Source organism: Zingiber officinale, chromosome 1A, assembly GCF_018446385.1.
Source record: "Zingiber officinale cultivar Zhangliang chromosome 1A, Zo_v1.1, whole genome shotgun sequence".
Taxonomy (NCBI): Eukaryota; Viridiplantae; Streptophyta; class Magnoliopsida; order Zingiberales; family Zingiberaceae; genus Zingiber; species Zingiber officinale.
The window spans coordinates 167,917,489-167,933,224 of NC_055987.1; the positions used below are offsets into that span (position 1 = coordinate 167,917,489).

At 36.3% G+C, this 15,736-nt stretch overlaps 1 protein-coding gene across 1 annotated transcript; it reads left to right on the top strand.

The window, feature by feature from the left end:
- The first annotated feature begins 1,844 nt into the window (after positions 1-1,844).
- LOC122038356 lies at positions 1,845-3,542 on the top strand. Its single transcript, XM_042598063.1, has one exon. It carries the CDS (start codon positions 1,893-1,895, stop codon positions 3,273-3,275), a length of 1,383 nt encoding a protein of 460 aa, XP_042453997.1. The 5' UTR covers positions 1,845-1,892; the 3' UTR covers positions 3,276-3,542.
- Positions 3,543-15,736: the final 12,194 nt, after the last annotated feature.

A 15,736-nucleotide genomic window follows, 5' to 3' on the forward strand; every position in this document is an offset into this window, starting at 1 on the left:
CCTACCCGCTAGGTCGATCCGCCCTCTCGTCCGACCCGTCCTCTTGGCTGATCCGCCTGCTCGGCAATACAGACTAGCGGCTCAGACAATCTTCTTGCTCGGCAATAGATTGTTTGTGTCCAACATATATAAATCTCAAGGATGAGGAGAAGACTTTTTATTTTATTTTTAAAGTTGTACCAAATTTTGGAGAGCTATTATTGGTTAAAATTTGTATCCAATAAATTCTAAAAGAATCCATGAAAATCTATTGAAACTTTGGATACCAAAAGATTTTTATAAAGTTTTAAAAAGTCAAGTTTGAGTACCACATGACTTTTTTAAAACTCTATAAAAATCTAATTTTGATATCACTAAATTTTTATAAAGTTTATAAAAATCTAGATTGAATGCACCTAGACTTTTAAAATACTAGACTTTTAAAATACACAAAAGTCAAAGTCTAACATTGAATACACCTCTCTAAGAAGTACTTATGATGGACGATTCATAAGGCTAGCATTTCATGATTGTGCGTGTCATTTAGAGAAAAATCTTTACAAATACATCACTATTGCGGATTGAACTATAGATGACTGGGTGATAACTTAACGCTCTTTTATTGTACCGTATTCTTATTCAACTGAAAAAAATGATAAATCAGGTAATATCGAAACTGGGATGATCGATTTAGTCCCATGAAAAATTTTCATCAGATACAAAAGTAAATCAAAAAGTACTCAAGTAAATCAAAAAATACTCACGTGATCTAGAAATCTAGCATCTTATAGTTATGCATTCTATTTAAAGATTTTTTTTTTCCGTATAAATATACCCTAGTTTGGATCAAATCACAAATAACTATATGACAACTTAACACCTTCCAAGGTAATGTAGCTCCGGACAGACCTATTCCACTGGAGATTTTATCATAAGTGTCCTTTTACACTGAGCGTTTTAATAAAGCAACCTCATTTTAAGGGAGAGAGTATAATTCTCATTTCAACTTTAATTTATGGATCGTTACATTTTTTTTTAAAATAGTGATCATCGCCTTAATCGTGACGTCCCCGGAGATTATGATGTTCACGCTGATTGCAATAACGAGTAAGATTATTAAAATTATAACTCTTAAAAACAAATTGGTAGCTGTAAATTCATCTTAATTACTAATTAGTAAGATCTTTAAGATCACCATATCTATGAGGAGAACTATCTGACATCACTACTTCATACTAATTTTTTACTAGCGGTTAAAATAAATTAAGAAACACATCGACAATCCAAAAAGATAGTATGCTATAATTAAGTGTCATATTTGGAAAACAAAATTGCAAATAAATTATAGTTACTTTGACGTCTTTCTATTTTACCGTAGTTCCGGGCTCACTTTCTCATGTTAAATAATATAGTAACTAAATAATAATCATCAAGTGATTCCAATCCACAACTAAGTTTACTTTAAGCGAAAATTTCATGTCGTCATTGCTGACGAGAACCCATGACGATGCGGATCCTATATTATATACGAGTAAATTTCATTTTACCTCTTAAAGTTTACTCTTTTATTAGAAAACTTTTGCTAATTCAAAAATCATTAAAACACTCTCCTGAACTTTAGCGACTCTTCATTTTTCGCCCTGGTCATATATACTGTTAAGTTACAGAATACCGATGCGGAAAATATGCGGGACTAAAAATAACAGTCATCATCAACCCCTTGAAGAATTTGCGAGATTATGGGATTTTTTTTTTCAAAATTTAGAAAAGTTTTGTATTATTCAAATTTTGAGGGTCCTTTTAAAAAGTTGAGGTTGCAATCAAAGTCGTCCGCGTAGGCTTCCCCTATATTTCCACTCGTTGGAGCTGTCAATGACCAATAGGAGCAGAGAAGGAAGTCAGGCGAGCGAGATATGGACGACAATTCCCATCGCCCCATCGACGATGACGACGGCGATGCCCTGCGCGACGTCATCCGACGCAATCGCAGCGCCAGACGCGAGCGCCTCCGCGCCCATATCAAGCTCCTCCACGGCGAGATCAACAAGCCTCTCGCCGTCGTCGTCCGCGACCGCGTCCTTCACTACCTCCCCGCCTGCTCCCTCCTCCGCTTCCGCGCCGTCGCCCCTTCTTGGGACCGATTCATCTCCTCCCCTTTCTTCGCCCACACCCAATCCCACAGAAACCGCTGCATCTCCGGCGTCTTCTTCGGATCTCCCCCCTCCGCCTACGCCCACTTCCCTCCCGCTTCGGCCCATAAAATTCCCAACGATGTTCTCCCCTTCTTATCCGCCTGCTCCGTTTCCGTCATCTCCTCTTCCAATGGCCTCCTCCTTTGCTTCGATGAAGACACTTCCACCTTCTACGTCTGCAATCCGGTCACCGCCGCCTGGTACGCCGTCCCCTGCCCTCCCTGCGATCCCGGGAAGGACCCCTCCGCCGTTCTCATCTTCCTCACTGGCGTCTACAACTTTCGCCCTGACTACTCCATCGTGCTGCCCTTCCGGATCGGCGACGCCTCCTCGGGCTTTGTAGGGTTTCAGACCTTCTCCTCGTCTGTCGGCGGGTGGTGGGTGTCCAACGAAATGTGCGAGGTTGAATCCCTACACTCGGGATCTGGCATTGCCGCAGGCGGGGCGGCCTACTGGCGGACAACGATGTTCACGGTGGTCCGATACGACCCAACTGCGGACAGCGTCCAGACGGTGCCGTGGCCCATGGGCCACGTGGCGGGGATCCGGTGGGCGATCGGCGAGATGGGGGACAGCGGCCGAGTGTACTGCGTCGCCGTGACCCCCACGTCCGTGCAGGTACACATGCTGCTTGGGAAGTCCGGCGAGTGGGCGATGGTAGAATCAATGGGCGTGATCGACGCACGGATCTTAAACGAGGCAGCGGCCGAAGATGGAAGAGAGGAAACAGAGGAAGAAGACGAAGAAGTTGTAGAAGAACAAAAGGAAGAGAAGGAGGCGCCGTGGGCGGTGGAGGCGGACGGCGAAGTGATGTTCAATCGGCGGCCATGGCCGCTGAGGTTCCAGGGAGCGGACTCGGAGATTCTGCTCTGGGTGTCGGGTAAATTGGTGGGCATCGACCTGGCAAGCAAGCGGCTGCGCATGGCGACGGCCTACGGCGGACCTCCTAGACGCGACGACTACGTCCCTTACATCAGCACATTGGCGGCGGTGCCGCACTTGGGCGACACAAAAATCTCAATCTCTAATCCCGCCGCTTTTTCACCGCCGCAGAGCAAGCGTGTTCGGTTGGAACCGGCGGCTTCCGACGACATTAGCGAGTAAGTATCAGGTGTTTTAAACAAGTGTTTTGACATGCGTTGATAGCTCCGATCGAAATGCAAATGCTAAATTTCCATAACCAAATTCAGAATTGATAATTTTGGATTCATCGTTGCAAACAATTTTCAATTTCAAAACGAGTTTGTTTGAATTTATGTGTGCCTAGTGGATACTCATCTGTTATGTAACAGTTATATCTTGGATACTGTGGGTTTGATAACTTATTTATGTTCAAGTATAGAGTCAAAGAATTTGGATGTTTATTTATCATGTTTGAGTTAGTTTTTTTTTTTTAAAGAATTCAAGAGTTTTTGTTGAGATTAGATAATGAGTAGCTAGCTAATCATGTTCGAGTTTGAATGCTATCAAATTATGGAGAGAGATGGAGATTAGTTTGCTAAGTTTGATGAAAACTTAGCATAAACTTCGATCACTTCACTTCTTTGTGATTTGATGATTTTAGAGAAGTTTCTAATTGGAAGGAAAATCAAGAAGATACCATAGGGTAGGCTATCAAATATTAATATTCTATCTATGGTTATCAAAAACTTTAGATAGCAAACTACTCTAGTAAGTGAGTTGGCCAACTTCATATTTGGAATAACCAAACCTATGGACAAATAAGGATACAATGGACTTTATTAATTGGTGATTCTTCCATTAGGGAATGAGAAAGGGTAAGATAGTTCTTTGTCAGGCTTGAAGGATCAAACTAGAGAAGGTCCTAAGATTCACATTCTTGGTTGCCAGCAATGAGGCCAAGTATAAAGCTCTTGTAATGAGCTTGAACATGAGAGTCGAAGTGTTCGTTGAGCATGTTCAAGTGTTCGACAACTTCCAAATTGGTTGTTGGCTAAATATTGGGGAGTACAAGTTAGAGGAGGGTACCTTGGTTGTTTCTCTGTACAAGGTCATTGAGCTTTGAGATCAATTCACATTACACAACACATCCTACACAATGACAAACCAAAAACATACTCTCTTTGCAAGGTAGTAGTGACCATTTCAGTGGAACGGACCCAACAAGGTATGATCAAGTATGTCTGAAAATGCAATATCGAAGCAGTAAGGAATTTAGACTTTTACAACCGTGGGACTGAGGAGGCCATGCCCTACATATTGCGCATATTGCGGGAGGACTTCCCCGTCGGTAAAGGCCATGTTTATTATAAGCTACTAAAAATCGAGCCTCTGGGTACAACTTGATTAACAACAGTACCGATCACCCACCACCTTGTATAAGGGATCCTACTCCATGCCATACTTGGAGTGCTTGCACCCCTACATGCTAGTTTGGTTTTGCATGAAATGAACAAAGGAATACTCAATAAATACAAGGGTGCTTGTAGCCTCTTCTTCAGGGTGATTAAAGGTGGATCCTTTTGCCCTTCCCTGCACCAAGACCACACCTATCCAGTGAATAAATGCAAAGTATCTAAGAATTTCTAGAGTGTCTTTGCTACAAGCATTTGTCGGTTGCATCTAGCCATTTTATCAGTAAGGTATGACATCTGAAGCTCATTTCCACCTGATAAAGGGCAAAGGGAAGTTCCTCATAATGGTTTTCAACTACTTCACTAGGTGGGTAGAATCCAAAAATAGTGTCATCTTTTAGAACAATAACTAGAGGGGTTAATATGGAGGGGCATCATAACCCTATTTAGATTGTCGAGAAAGCTAGAGGCAAACAACAAAACACAATTCAACAATAACAAACTTTGATAATATTTTGCAAACTATGACATCAACCTAAAATTCACATTGATAGACCATCTACAAACCAATGGGGAAACCAAAGTGACTAAAAGAATAACCCAGAAGTCCAACATCCCGTAATTACACGTCCCATTTGAAGAAAAAATCTCTACAAATATATCATAGTTGGGAATCGAACCACAAATACCTAGGTGACAACTTAACGTCCTTCTGTTACACCTTAGCCCTGGGGCTACTAGATCCTTTAACAAAAGCATGTGGAAGGAGTTGAAGCCCACTAACCTAGGACAAGGGATAGAGGACATTGAATTTGGAAAGGCCCTACCGAGTGAAGGTTGAGCTACACTTTGAGTTGTTCAGGTTGGAGTGCTCGGATGAAAGGAGATATAGGCAACATTGCACATATCAAACCTACTAAATTCTACACCTGGCGCAACCATGTTGGGACCCAACTCTAACTCAACCTAGGAAGGCTCTAGTGAAACATCTTTTATAAATCATGCTTTTCCCTTTTATAAAGTTATATAATTTCCAAGTCATTGCTAGAAATGACTTATCAATGAGAACAAATATTTCATCCTTTTTCCTCATGGGAGTCGTCTAAGCATAGCATGTTTGTCAGACTAAAATGAACATTGTTAAGGGAAGTGACCGAGGTAGCCACAAAAACCTTCGACTTAGAGGAGCCTCTCTAAATGATGTGGCCTAGGTACTCATAGAGGCCTCTAACTAACAAAAGCCTTAAAAACAACTGAGGTACCTACAAGAACCTCTGATCGAGAAGAGACTCATTAATGAAAAGTGACTAAGGCACCCCTAGGGATCTCAAAATGAGAAGAGCACCACGAACAAAAGTGACCAAGATACCCATAAATGTCTCAAACTAAGAAGAACCCCACTAAGGGAAGTGATTGAAGTTACCACCAGGGCCTCAGATTGAAAATAGCATCGCTAAGGGAAGCGATCAAGGGATCCTAGGGGCTTTGGATCGAGAATCCCTGCTAAGTGAAGTGATCAGAGTATCCATACGGGCCTCGAGTCAAGAAGAGCCCTGCTAAGGAAGCGACTGAGGTACTTGTAGGGTCCTCAAATTGAGAAGATGTGCTTTTGAACTGGCAAGGATAGACAATTAATTAAACAATTAAAATAAATAACATAAAAGAGTAAGAGATATCAGAGTTTACTTGGTTACAACCTAAGTAATTGTTAATCCAAAACAAATGAAAGCTCAATAAGAATCTCCTTCGTTAAAAGTGAAAAAGGCTCTTACAATCGTTGATAGTTCAGTAAGAAGTATAGAAATTGATTACATGTTGTTCTAAACTTATAGGACCAGAGCTCTATTTATAGTCTACTGATTGAATTCGTCCTTTGACTGACATGGTAGCTTTAGGCACATGGAGCAGGTCTATGCGCCCCTATCAGTACACTTTATCTACTTTGCAACGACTCTTTAAGATAAAGTTTTATCCTCACCCGGACACCTAGACCGGTCCGGATGCCTGGATTGGTGCTAACATGGACTTCGAACGTCATCCTCGTAGCAACATCTCGAAGGGGTGCATGTTCTGGCCCAAGGTGATTCGGGCGCCCAGGCGGATTTAAGCGCTTGGAGTCCGGGCACCTGGACAAGGTCCAAGCGCCAGGATAAGTCAACTTCGTGTTAACTTGTCTAGTTATTTCGGTTGCTTGGGTGATTCTCCAGACATCCAGAGTTGAGCTCACCTGAGCCCAACTTCGGTTTTCTCCATGAGCAATTTTTTGCTTCGATTTCTCGTCCCTCGGAAGTGTCACACGCATGCTTCCAAAACGCGAACTCCCCCTTGAACACTGGTGGGTAGATGCTCGATCTGGCCATAGTATTCTTACTTTAGACGGCAATTAGTCCTCCTAAGGCACACCTCGCTCTGATATCAATTGTAAGTCCCGATGTGGCCAGAAAGAGGGGGAGTGAATTGCCCTAAAAACAAGTTAAAAAAACCCCTTGCTTGTGAACTAACAAGGATAGACAATTAATTAAATAATTAAAATAAACAACATAAAAGAGTAAGAGACATCAGAATTTACTTGGTTATGACAACATAGATGGTTGTAAATCTAAAACAAGTAAAATCTCAACAAGAATCTTCTTCGTTGAAGGCGGAGAAACCTTTTACATTCATTGATAGCTCAGTAAGGAGTATAGAAATTGATTACAAGTTATTGTTCTAAACTTCTAAGACTAGAACTCTATTTATAGCCTACTGATCGAATTCGTTCGTTGGCTAATGTGGTAGCTCGGGTGCCTAGAGCAGTCCGGACGCCCCTAGCAGTGAACTTTATATGCTTTGCAACGATTCTTCAACGGACCGAAGATAAAGTTTTATCCTTACCCGGACACCTGGACTAGTCCAGGCGCTTGGGCTGTTGCTGACATAGACTCCAAAAGTCATCCTCATAGCAACGTCTTGAAGGGGCGCCTATTCTGGCCCAAGGTAATCTGGGTGCTTAGACAAGGTCCAAGCACCTGGATAAGTCAACTTCATTTTGACTTGTCCATTTATTTCGGTTGCTTGGGTAATTCTCGGGCCATCCAGAGTTGAGCTCACCTGAAGGCAACTTCGACTTCTACTTGAGCAGTCTTCCGCTTCGGGTTCTCGTCCCTCGGAAGTGTCGTGCTCATCCTTCTCATCTGCTCGTGTACTCATCCGCAGCATCTCATCCCTCGGTTCTGTTGGGATATACTCAATGCGGGTGCGTGCTAGAATACGTTTCGTAAACATGTGTAGTGGAAAATATAATAATAATAATAATTCCTAATTATTACATCACACGCATAGAAGGATACAACATGCCAAATATGATCGCATAATTAAAATTTTATGAAAAATAAATTTACACTAGGTATACCTTACGGATGACCTGTAACTAGAAGGGCATCAACCGTAGCGACGTTGTCGAACCTCGCCTCTATTTATATCCACGCCGAACTCCTTAAGACAACTCCTTGAGTATAAGCCTCTCCTTCAGAAGTTACTGGCCACAAGTGAAGAATAGGATCAAGAGGAAGAAGAAGAGAAGCACACAAGGGAGAATTTGTCACGGCAACAAAAGGGAGCACCCTCTTGTTGGTGGCGGGAGAGAGAGGAGACGGAGAGGAGGATTAGGTTTCTAAAAGTCAATTAACCAAATAATGAAACTTGTATCTAATTCTCTCCCAATTGCATCTGTAGGATCGTTAGATTCGATAGGGGGGGGGGGTGAATATCGATTCGAAAATATCGAGTATAAGCGCAGCGGAAAAGTAAAGTAGACACAGTGTTTTTTACTTCGTTCGGAGCCTGTGACGACTCCTACTCGAAGGCCCGTACTCCGTGAGTACTTTCGTTGGGCAATCACTATCAATTCGAATATTACAAGGTTAAGTACAAGAATTGACAGATAAAGAAAATACCGACAATAGAATTAAAACAGAACCAGCACTGAGTCGGAGAGCTTTTCGTGGCGTCGCAAGAGCACAGAGCAGCAGATCTTGGATTCTAAGTTCATGTCGAAGCTCTACCCTTGCCCCTTCTTTTATATGAAGCTCAGGGCGCCCCAGATCCCTTCCAGGCGCCCTGGTGAGACGTGGCAGGTCCAACCAGTGAGCTCTACGTGGCGACGCGCAATCAGGATAAAGTTTGCCTCCCGGGCGCCCGGATCTCTTCCGGGCGCCCGGATTCCTTCCGGGCGCCCGGACCCTGTTTTCCCGCAGAATCCGTCCTGGATTGTTAGCAAAAGCAAAGTGAGTATGAATTAGCAAAAATAGTATGACTTAGATTCCGTCTTTCCGAGACCGGAATCTAGTCACGATCTCGACTTAGATATCCGAAATGGATCTAAGCCGGATCGACGCCTAATGTTCCCTTTCCGGAACGCGTCTCCAAGTCACTCCCCTCCGATGACTTACCTCACTTACCCAGACTCGGTCAGCCCGTCGACCGTCTGGACTTCTCGCCAAGCGTCCGGTCGGCCCGTCGACCCGCTTGGACAGCGTCCGGTCAGCCCGTCGACCGCTTGGACTTCTCGCCACTATCGGGTCAGCCCACTTCGTGCCTCAGCGTCCGGTCAGCCCGTCGACCCGCTTGGACTTCTCGCCGGCTATCCAGTCAGCCCGTCGACCTAGCTGGACTTCGTGCCAGACATCCGGTCAGCCCGTCGACCTGTCTGGACTTCTCCTGCACACTCGATCAGAGTGTTAGACAACAATAGACTAACTTAACCTGATTTGTCATTCATCAAAACCTGGGTTAAATCGTTAGCGCTAACCGCACCAACAATCTCCCCCTTTTTGATGGAATGACAACCTGTTAAGTTAGTGAAAACATATGTAAGAAAAAAATAAGCATTTAAAGGGTTTTTAAGTTAGTTTGTATTTTCAATTCTGGTTTAGCTAACTTAACCACTTAACCCTCCCCCTTTGGCATTCATCAAAAATAAGCATGAATTAAGTAATTATAGACTTCAGACAAAGTAAAAAAATGTCAAGTTAATCTGGGGGAGTTTAAAGCATAGAATATTTTTCTTTAAATCTTTGAAAAGAAACTAAGTCTTGAAAGATAGCTGATTTATAACTCTGTAATTTTGAAAGATAACTAATTTTTTAAAAATTCAAGTTTTCAAACATAAATGCATAAGTTCTAAATTTTAAGATCAAGTTTTAAATTTTCAAAACAAGTTTCAACTTTGAAACGCTTTTCAAACATAAGTTTTCAAAAACCAAAATTCCAAAACTAAGTTTGAAAAATTTATTTTTCCAAAAACTGATTTATTTTTCAACACTAAGTTTGTAAACGATTTAATTTAAAACTTAAGTTTTGACAATGATTTAAGTTTGAAAAATCTAACTTTCATAATTTTCAACACTGAGTTTTTGCAAATCAAATTTCAGTTTACAAATATTGATTTTGAACTTTACTTTCAGTTTTCAAAGACTAAGTAAAAAGGATAAAAAGTTTGTGATTTAAAACAAACAATTTTGAGTTAATTTAAAAAAATTTTCACAATTTTAAGCAAGTTGATTTTGAAGATTGATTTTTAAACTTTGATTTTCAAAATTAAGGAAAATGATTTTGAGAAGCTTAGTTTGTAAACTTAAGTTTTGAAAAATCTAATTTCCACAATTTTCAAAACTAAGTTAAATCTAATTTTCAAAATCAATTTTCAATAAAAAGTAAAACCCAATTCTTAAAAACAACTTAGTTTTATAAGAGTTAGTTTTCAAAAGTAGGTTTAAGAAATTTCTAAGAAAACATTTTTCAAACAAAATTTAAAATATTTTATATAAAGGGAAATTTTTAATTAATTCCTCCCCCTGAACCTGACATAAAATTTGAAAATATTTGCTAAAAATATTCAAAGTAGATATTTTTTTTTTTTTTTTCATTTTTTATTTTTTATTTTTTAAATTGAGGTAGAATTTTTTAGAGAGATTTTAAAGAGAAGATTAAAAAATAGCACTTAAGGAGATAATTAAAAAGTAAACCTTCCCCTGAATTTGATACTCCTTTAATTTATTAATCCTCCTTATTTATTACTCCCCCTTAATATAATGCTAAGGTTTGAGTGTGTTAAATTTCAAGCCCTAACACATGTATCTACCTAAGTGTTCTAAGGGATTTGGTAACACTTATATTATTTACATATTTTCTCTGTATCCTTGATATAATTGTTTATTTGAGTTTGATTAATCAATAATTAATATTAGATTCAGGTGGTTGAGCTTCAGTTTAAGGTTTAATAAGATAAATTTTATTAAATCAAAAACAGTTGGCCATTATTAATAATTTATTGATTAAGTTTTACTTGATTTAATGATTTAATATTTAATAAAATAATTTAAATTGATTGAGTTGTCAATGAAAGTGTTAGTTATATATTTTTTTTTATTTACTTCCTTTTAAGTGGGATTAATTTAGTTTGAGGTTAGCATGAAATTAAAATTATTAGACACAGTTAAGTAAGGTTTAATTCAAGTCAATTTTAGTTCTCAAATGACGTTAAACTTAAACAGTTAAGTTCTACTTATTAATTACATAAATAAGTTTAAAGTTAACGTTAAAGTTAATGGAATTTAAGTTTTTAAGTTAGGTGTCTACGTTTTAAATGGATTTAAAGAATTATTATTTTATTTTTTTTATTTTTAAGGGATTTCTAACAGGATTTCTAAAATAGTGTTTAAAAGGATTTTAAACACTATTTTTATAATTATTTAATGGCAATTAACATACGTTCAATTCAGTTTTGATTTAAGATTTAAATAAATATTAGTGATTAATTTAGGTTTAAGTTTTTAGTTTTAAGTTTAAGTTAAATTTTTAAATTTTAATTGTAATTTCAATATTGAGTTTTAATTTAAGTTTTAATATTCAGTTAGGTTAAATTAAGTTTAAAAATGTTAAAAAAAGGTTTAAAATCTAAATAATACTTTTTAAAGTTTAGGAATAAATTTTTTTTAATTTACAATGGTTTAAAAGAAATTTTTAAAAGATTTTTAAAAGAGTTTTTAAAAGATTTTTAAAAGAGTTTTTAAAAGAATTTTTAAAATGTTAAAATAAGTTTTAAAACAATTTTTTAAAGTTTTTTTTAAATGATTTTTAAAAGAGTTTTTTTTTAAAAAAATAATTTTTAAAATGTTAAAATAAATTTTTAAAAGAATTTTTAAAAGTTTTTAAAATGATTTTTAAAAGAATTTTTAAAATAGTTTTTAAAGAATTTTTAAAATAGTTTTTAAAGAATTTTTAAAATAGTTTTTAAAATAGTATTTAAAGAAATTTTAAAATAGTTTTTAAAATAGTTTTTAAAGAATTTTTAAAATAGTTTTTTAAAATAGTTTTTAAAGAATTTTTAAAATAGTTTTTAAAGAATTTTTAAAATAGTTTTTAAAGAATTTTTTAAAAATAGTTTTTAAAGAATTTTTAATATAGTTTTTTAAAATAGTTTTTAAAGAATTTTTAAAATAGTTTTTAAAATAGTATTTAAAGAAATTTTAAAATAGTTTTTAAAGAATTTTTAAAATAGTTTTTAAAATAGTTTTTTAAAGAATTTTTAAAATAGTTTTTAAAGAAATTTTAAAATAGTTTTTAAAGAATTTTTAAAATAGTTTTTAAAATAGTTTTTAAAGAATTTTAAAATAGTTTTTTAAAGAATTTTTAAAATAGTTTTTAAAATAGTTTTTAAAGAATTTTTAAAATAGTTTTTTAAAGAATTTTTAAAATAGTTTTTAAAATAGTATTTAAAGAAATTTTAAAATAGTTTTTAAAGAATTTTTAATATAGTTTTTTAAAATAGTTTTTAAAATGTTTTAAAAGAATTTTTAAAAGAGTTTTTTAAAATAATTTTTTAAAAAAATTGGAAATAATTTTAAAATAATTTTTAAGTTTAAAATAAAATTTTTAAGTTAAATATAAAATTTTTAAAGTTATATTTAAAACTATTTTTTAAAGTTAATTTTTGTTTTAAAATAATTTTTTAAAGTTAATTTAATTTTTAAAATAATTTTTAAAATAATTTTTAAAGGTAATTTGATATTAAATTTAAAAAAAAATTAATTTAGTTTTAATTGGAAATTTAATTTTTAATTAATTCAAAATTTAATTTTAATTTGAAATTCAAAATTTGATTTTAATTAATTTTAATTTAATTTGAAATTTGAAATTTTATTTTAATTTGAAATTCAATTTGAAATTTGAAATTTAATTTTAATTTGAAATTCAATTTAAAATTTGAAATTTAATTTTAATTAATTTAAATTTAATTTGAAATTTAATTTGATCCTTATTCATCTCACCCGATCTAGATTATCAATCAGGGAATCCTATAATTTTGTGAGATGAATTAGATTTAATTACAGAGTTTGGTTTAACTTTTGTTAGATTCAGGTTTAGCTTTGGTCTCAACAAATAGGCATTCTTCGGATAAACTTCTAAGCTTGGTGAATCACTTGGACGTCATTAGAAGTAGCCAACCTTTCGAGGTTTTCCGAATAGTCCTATCCACGGAGCTTAGTATTAAACCTTAGTCTAACTAGTTAGGATCCATTTAAGGGTAGCTTCGGTCAGTTCCACTTGGCCAAATGCACCAGATCGAAGCCATATCTTTCTAGACATGCGATGCCCAAGCTTCCCTAACGTACTATCATCCAAAAACTTCACCAGTACCATGATTCAAGTTAAACTTGGTCTCTTTTTAACTAATCCTAATTACCCTGCCGGGTTAGTTTGTTTGGGTTATCCTGTCGGGTAAGTTAGTTTTGGAGGTGCCAACTATTCTGGAGCCTCCCCCTAAATCATTGGTCTTTAATTTAAGATTTTTGTATAATTAGAGTTGGTTTTAGTTAAGTTGTAATGTTTAATTTGTAATTTAAATTTAAGTTTTTAATTTTGAATTAATTAAATTGGTCAAATTATCTTTCTTTAAGAGAGTGTATTTAATATTTGAATGTTCTTTCAATTTCAATTTTATTGGGTTAATTGAATTATCTTTCTTTAATAGCTTATTTTTAAAGTTTAAGTTTTTATTTATTTTTAAATTTGAATTAACTAAACTGTTTGAATTATATTTTCTTAATGGTTTATCTTTTAGCTTTTTATTAATTGTTAATTTTGAAATTTCTAGATTATTTTTGTTTAATATGTTATCTTTAACATTTAATTTTAAGTTTGTTAAATTCCGTTTTGATTTTATCAAAGTGTTTGATTTTATTCTTATATTTTCTTTGCCTTTTAAATTGATATGGTTAATTGAATTTATTAGATTAGTTTTATCTTTTAATTTCTTATTAATTAAATTATCTTGGTTTTGGATAGCATTTTCTAGATTAATATTGTCTAGATTAAATAATTTATTAATTTTATCTAGATCAATATTGGCCTTGTCATCTTTTTTGTTTGAATTTTCAAATTTGTTTAAATTCAAAATTTTAGATTTATTAATTATTTTCAGATTTTCTATATTTTCTAAATTAATTATATTTGTTTTATCAGAAAATATCCTAGAGGTATTTTTGCAAGTATTGTCATGTACACTATTTTCACATATACTTTCAGACATATCCAAATTAACAGTCGCATATTTTAAACTACTACTAGCAAGGGTGTTTTGGTAAATATTACTAACCTTAAGCGCAACCCCTAATTCAGCAGGCTTCTCCGTTGGATCTGACTCGAGTCCGGATTCGACTTTAACTTGATCTTCTAGCTCCATCGGCATCTCGTGAAGCTTGATCAACTGGGTCCACAGCTCATATGCATTCTTGTACTTTTCTAATCTGCATAAAATATTGTTAGGTAAAACATTACAAATAATGTTACTTACCTTTTTGTTCAGTTCCGAGTTTTGAGAAGGTTTCCTCAAAATTAGCATATAATCGATGTCTACGCTTCCTAAGAAGCATTCCATTAATCGCTTCCAGTAGTTGAAGTCTTCATGATCGTATGGTGGCGGTTCGCAGGGGTTCCGTCCTTCTAGAAGAGTCATAATTTCTTGCACACAGAGAAACAAACAAAAGATCCCAAGACTTGGTCTTGGATTAGCAGTGCCGAAAAAAATAATATTTCACTATTTTCGAAAAAAAATTAATAAAATATTAATAAAAAAATATTATTTCAAATTTTTGAAAATGTAATATCTTGTCAATACTAAGCAATGGTGAAGAGATGACGATGTATTTTTCAAAAACAGTTTTGGAGGGAAAAAACGAAAGGCGTAAGGTTTTATTTTAAAGACAAACGATATCTAATTTTTCTTTCAAAAAGTCCCCCCTTTGCCTGATTGGTGGTTGCACCAAATCAGAGCGGTACCTGCTCTGATACCACTTGTAGAACCGTTAGATTCGATAGAGGGGGGGGGTGAATATCGATTCGAAAATATCGAGTATAAGCGCAGCGGAAAAGTAAAGTAGACACAGTGTTTTTTACTTCGTTCGGAGCCTGTGACGACTCCTACTCGAAGGCCCGTACTCCGTGAGTACTTTCGTTGGGCAATCACTATCAATTCGAATATTACAAGGTTAAGTACAAGAATTGACAGATAAAGAAAATACCGACAATAGAATTAAAACAGAACCAGCACTGAGTCGGAGAGCTTTTCGTGGCGTCGCAAGAGCACAGAGCAGCAGATCTTGGATTCTAAGTTCATGTCGAAGCTCTACCCTTGCCCCTTCTTTTATATGAAGCTCAGGGCGCCCCGGATCCCTTCCAGGCGCCCTGGTGAGACGTGGCAGGTCCAACCAGTGAGCTCTACGTGGCGACGCGCAATCAGGATAAAGTTTGCCTCCCGGGCGCCCGGATTCCTTCCGGGCGCCCGGACCCTGTTTTCCCGCAGAATCCGTCCTGCAAGACAAACGTTAGTCCGGAGGCAAATTTACCCTGCAACACAGATTGTTAGCAAAAGCAAAGTGAGTATGAATTAGCAAAAATAGTATGACTTAGATTCCGTCTTTCCGAGACCGGAATCTAGTCACGATCTCGACTTAGATATCCGAAATGGATCTAAGCCGGATCGACGCCTAATGTTCCCTTTCCGGGAACGCGTCCTCGCAGTCACTCCCCTCCAGTGACTTACCTTACTTACCTGCCAGACGTCCAGTCAGCCCGTCGACCCGTCTGGACTTCTCGCTAAGCGTCCGGTCAGCCCGTCGACCCGCTTGGACTTCTCGCCAAGCGTCCGGTCAGCCCGTCGACCCGCTTGGACTTCTCGCCAGCTATCCAGTCAGCCCGTCGACCTAGCTG

Bases quoted from the DNA above. Each gene is read 5' to 3' on its own strand.
- LOC122038356 (XM_042598063.1), top strand. From the start codon at position 1,893: ATGGACGACAATTCCCATCGCCCCATCGACGATGACGACGGCGATGCC.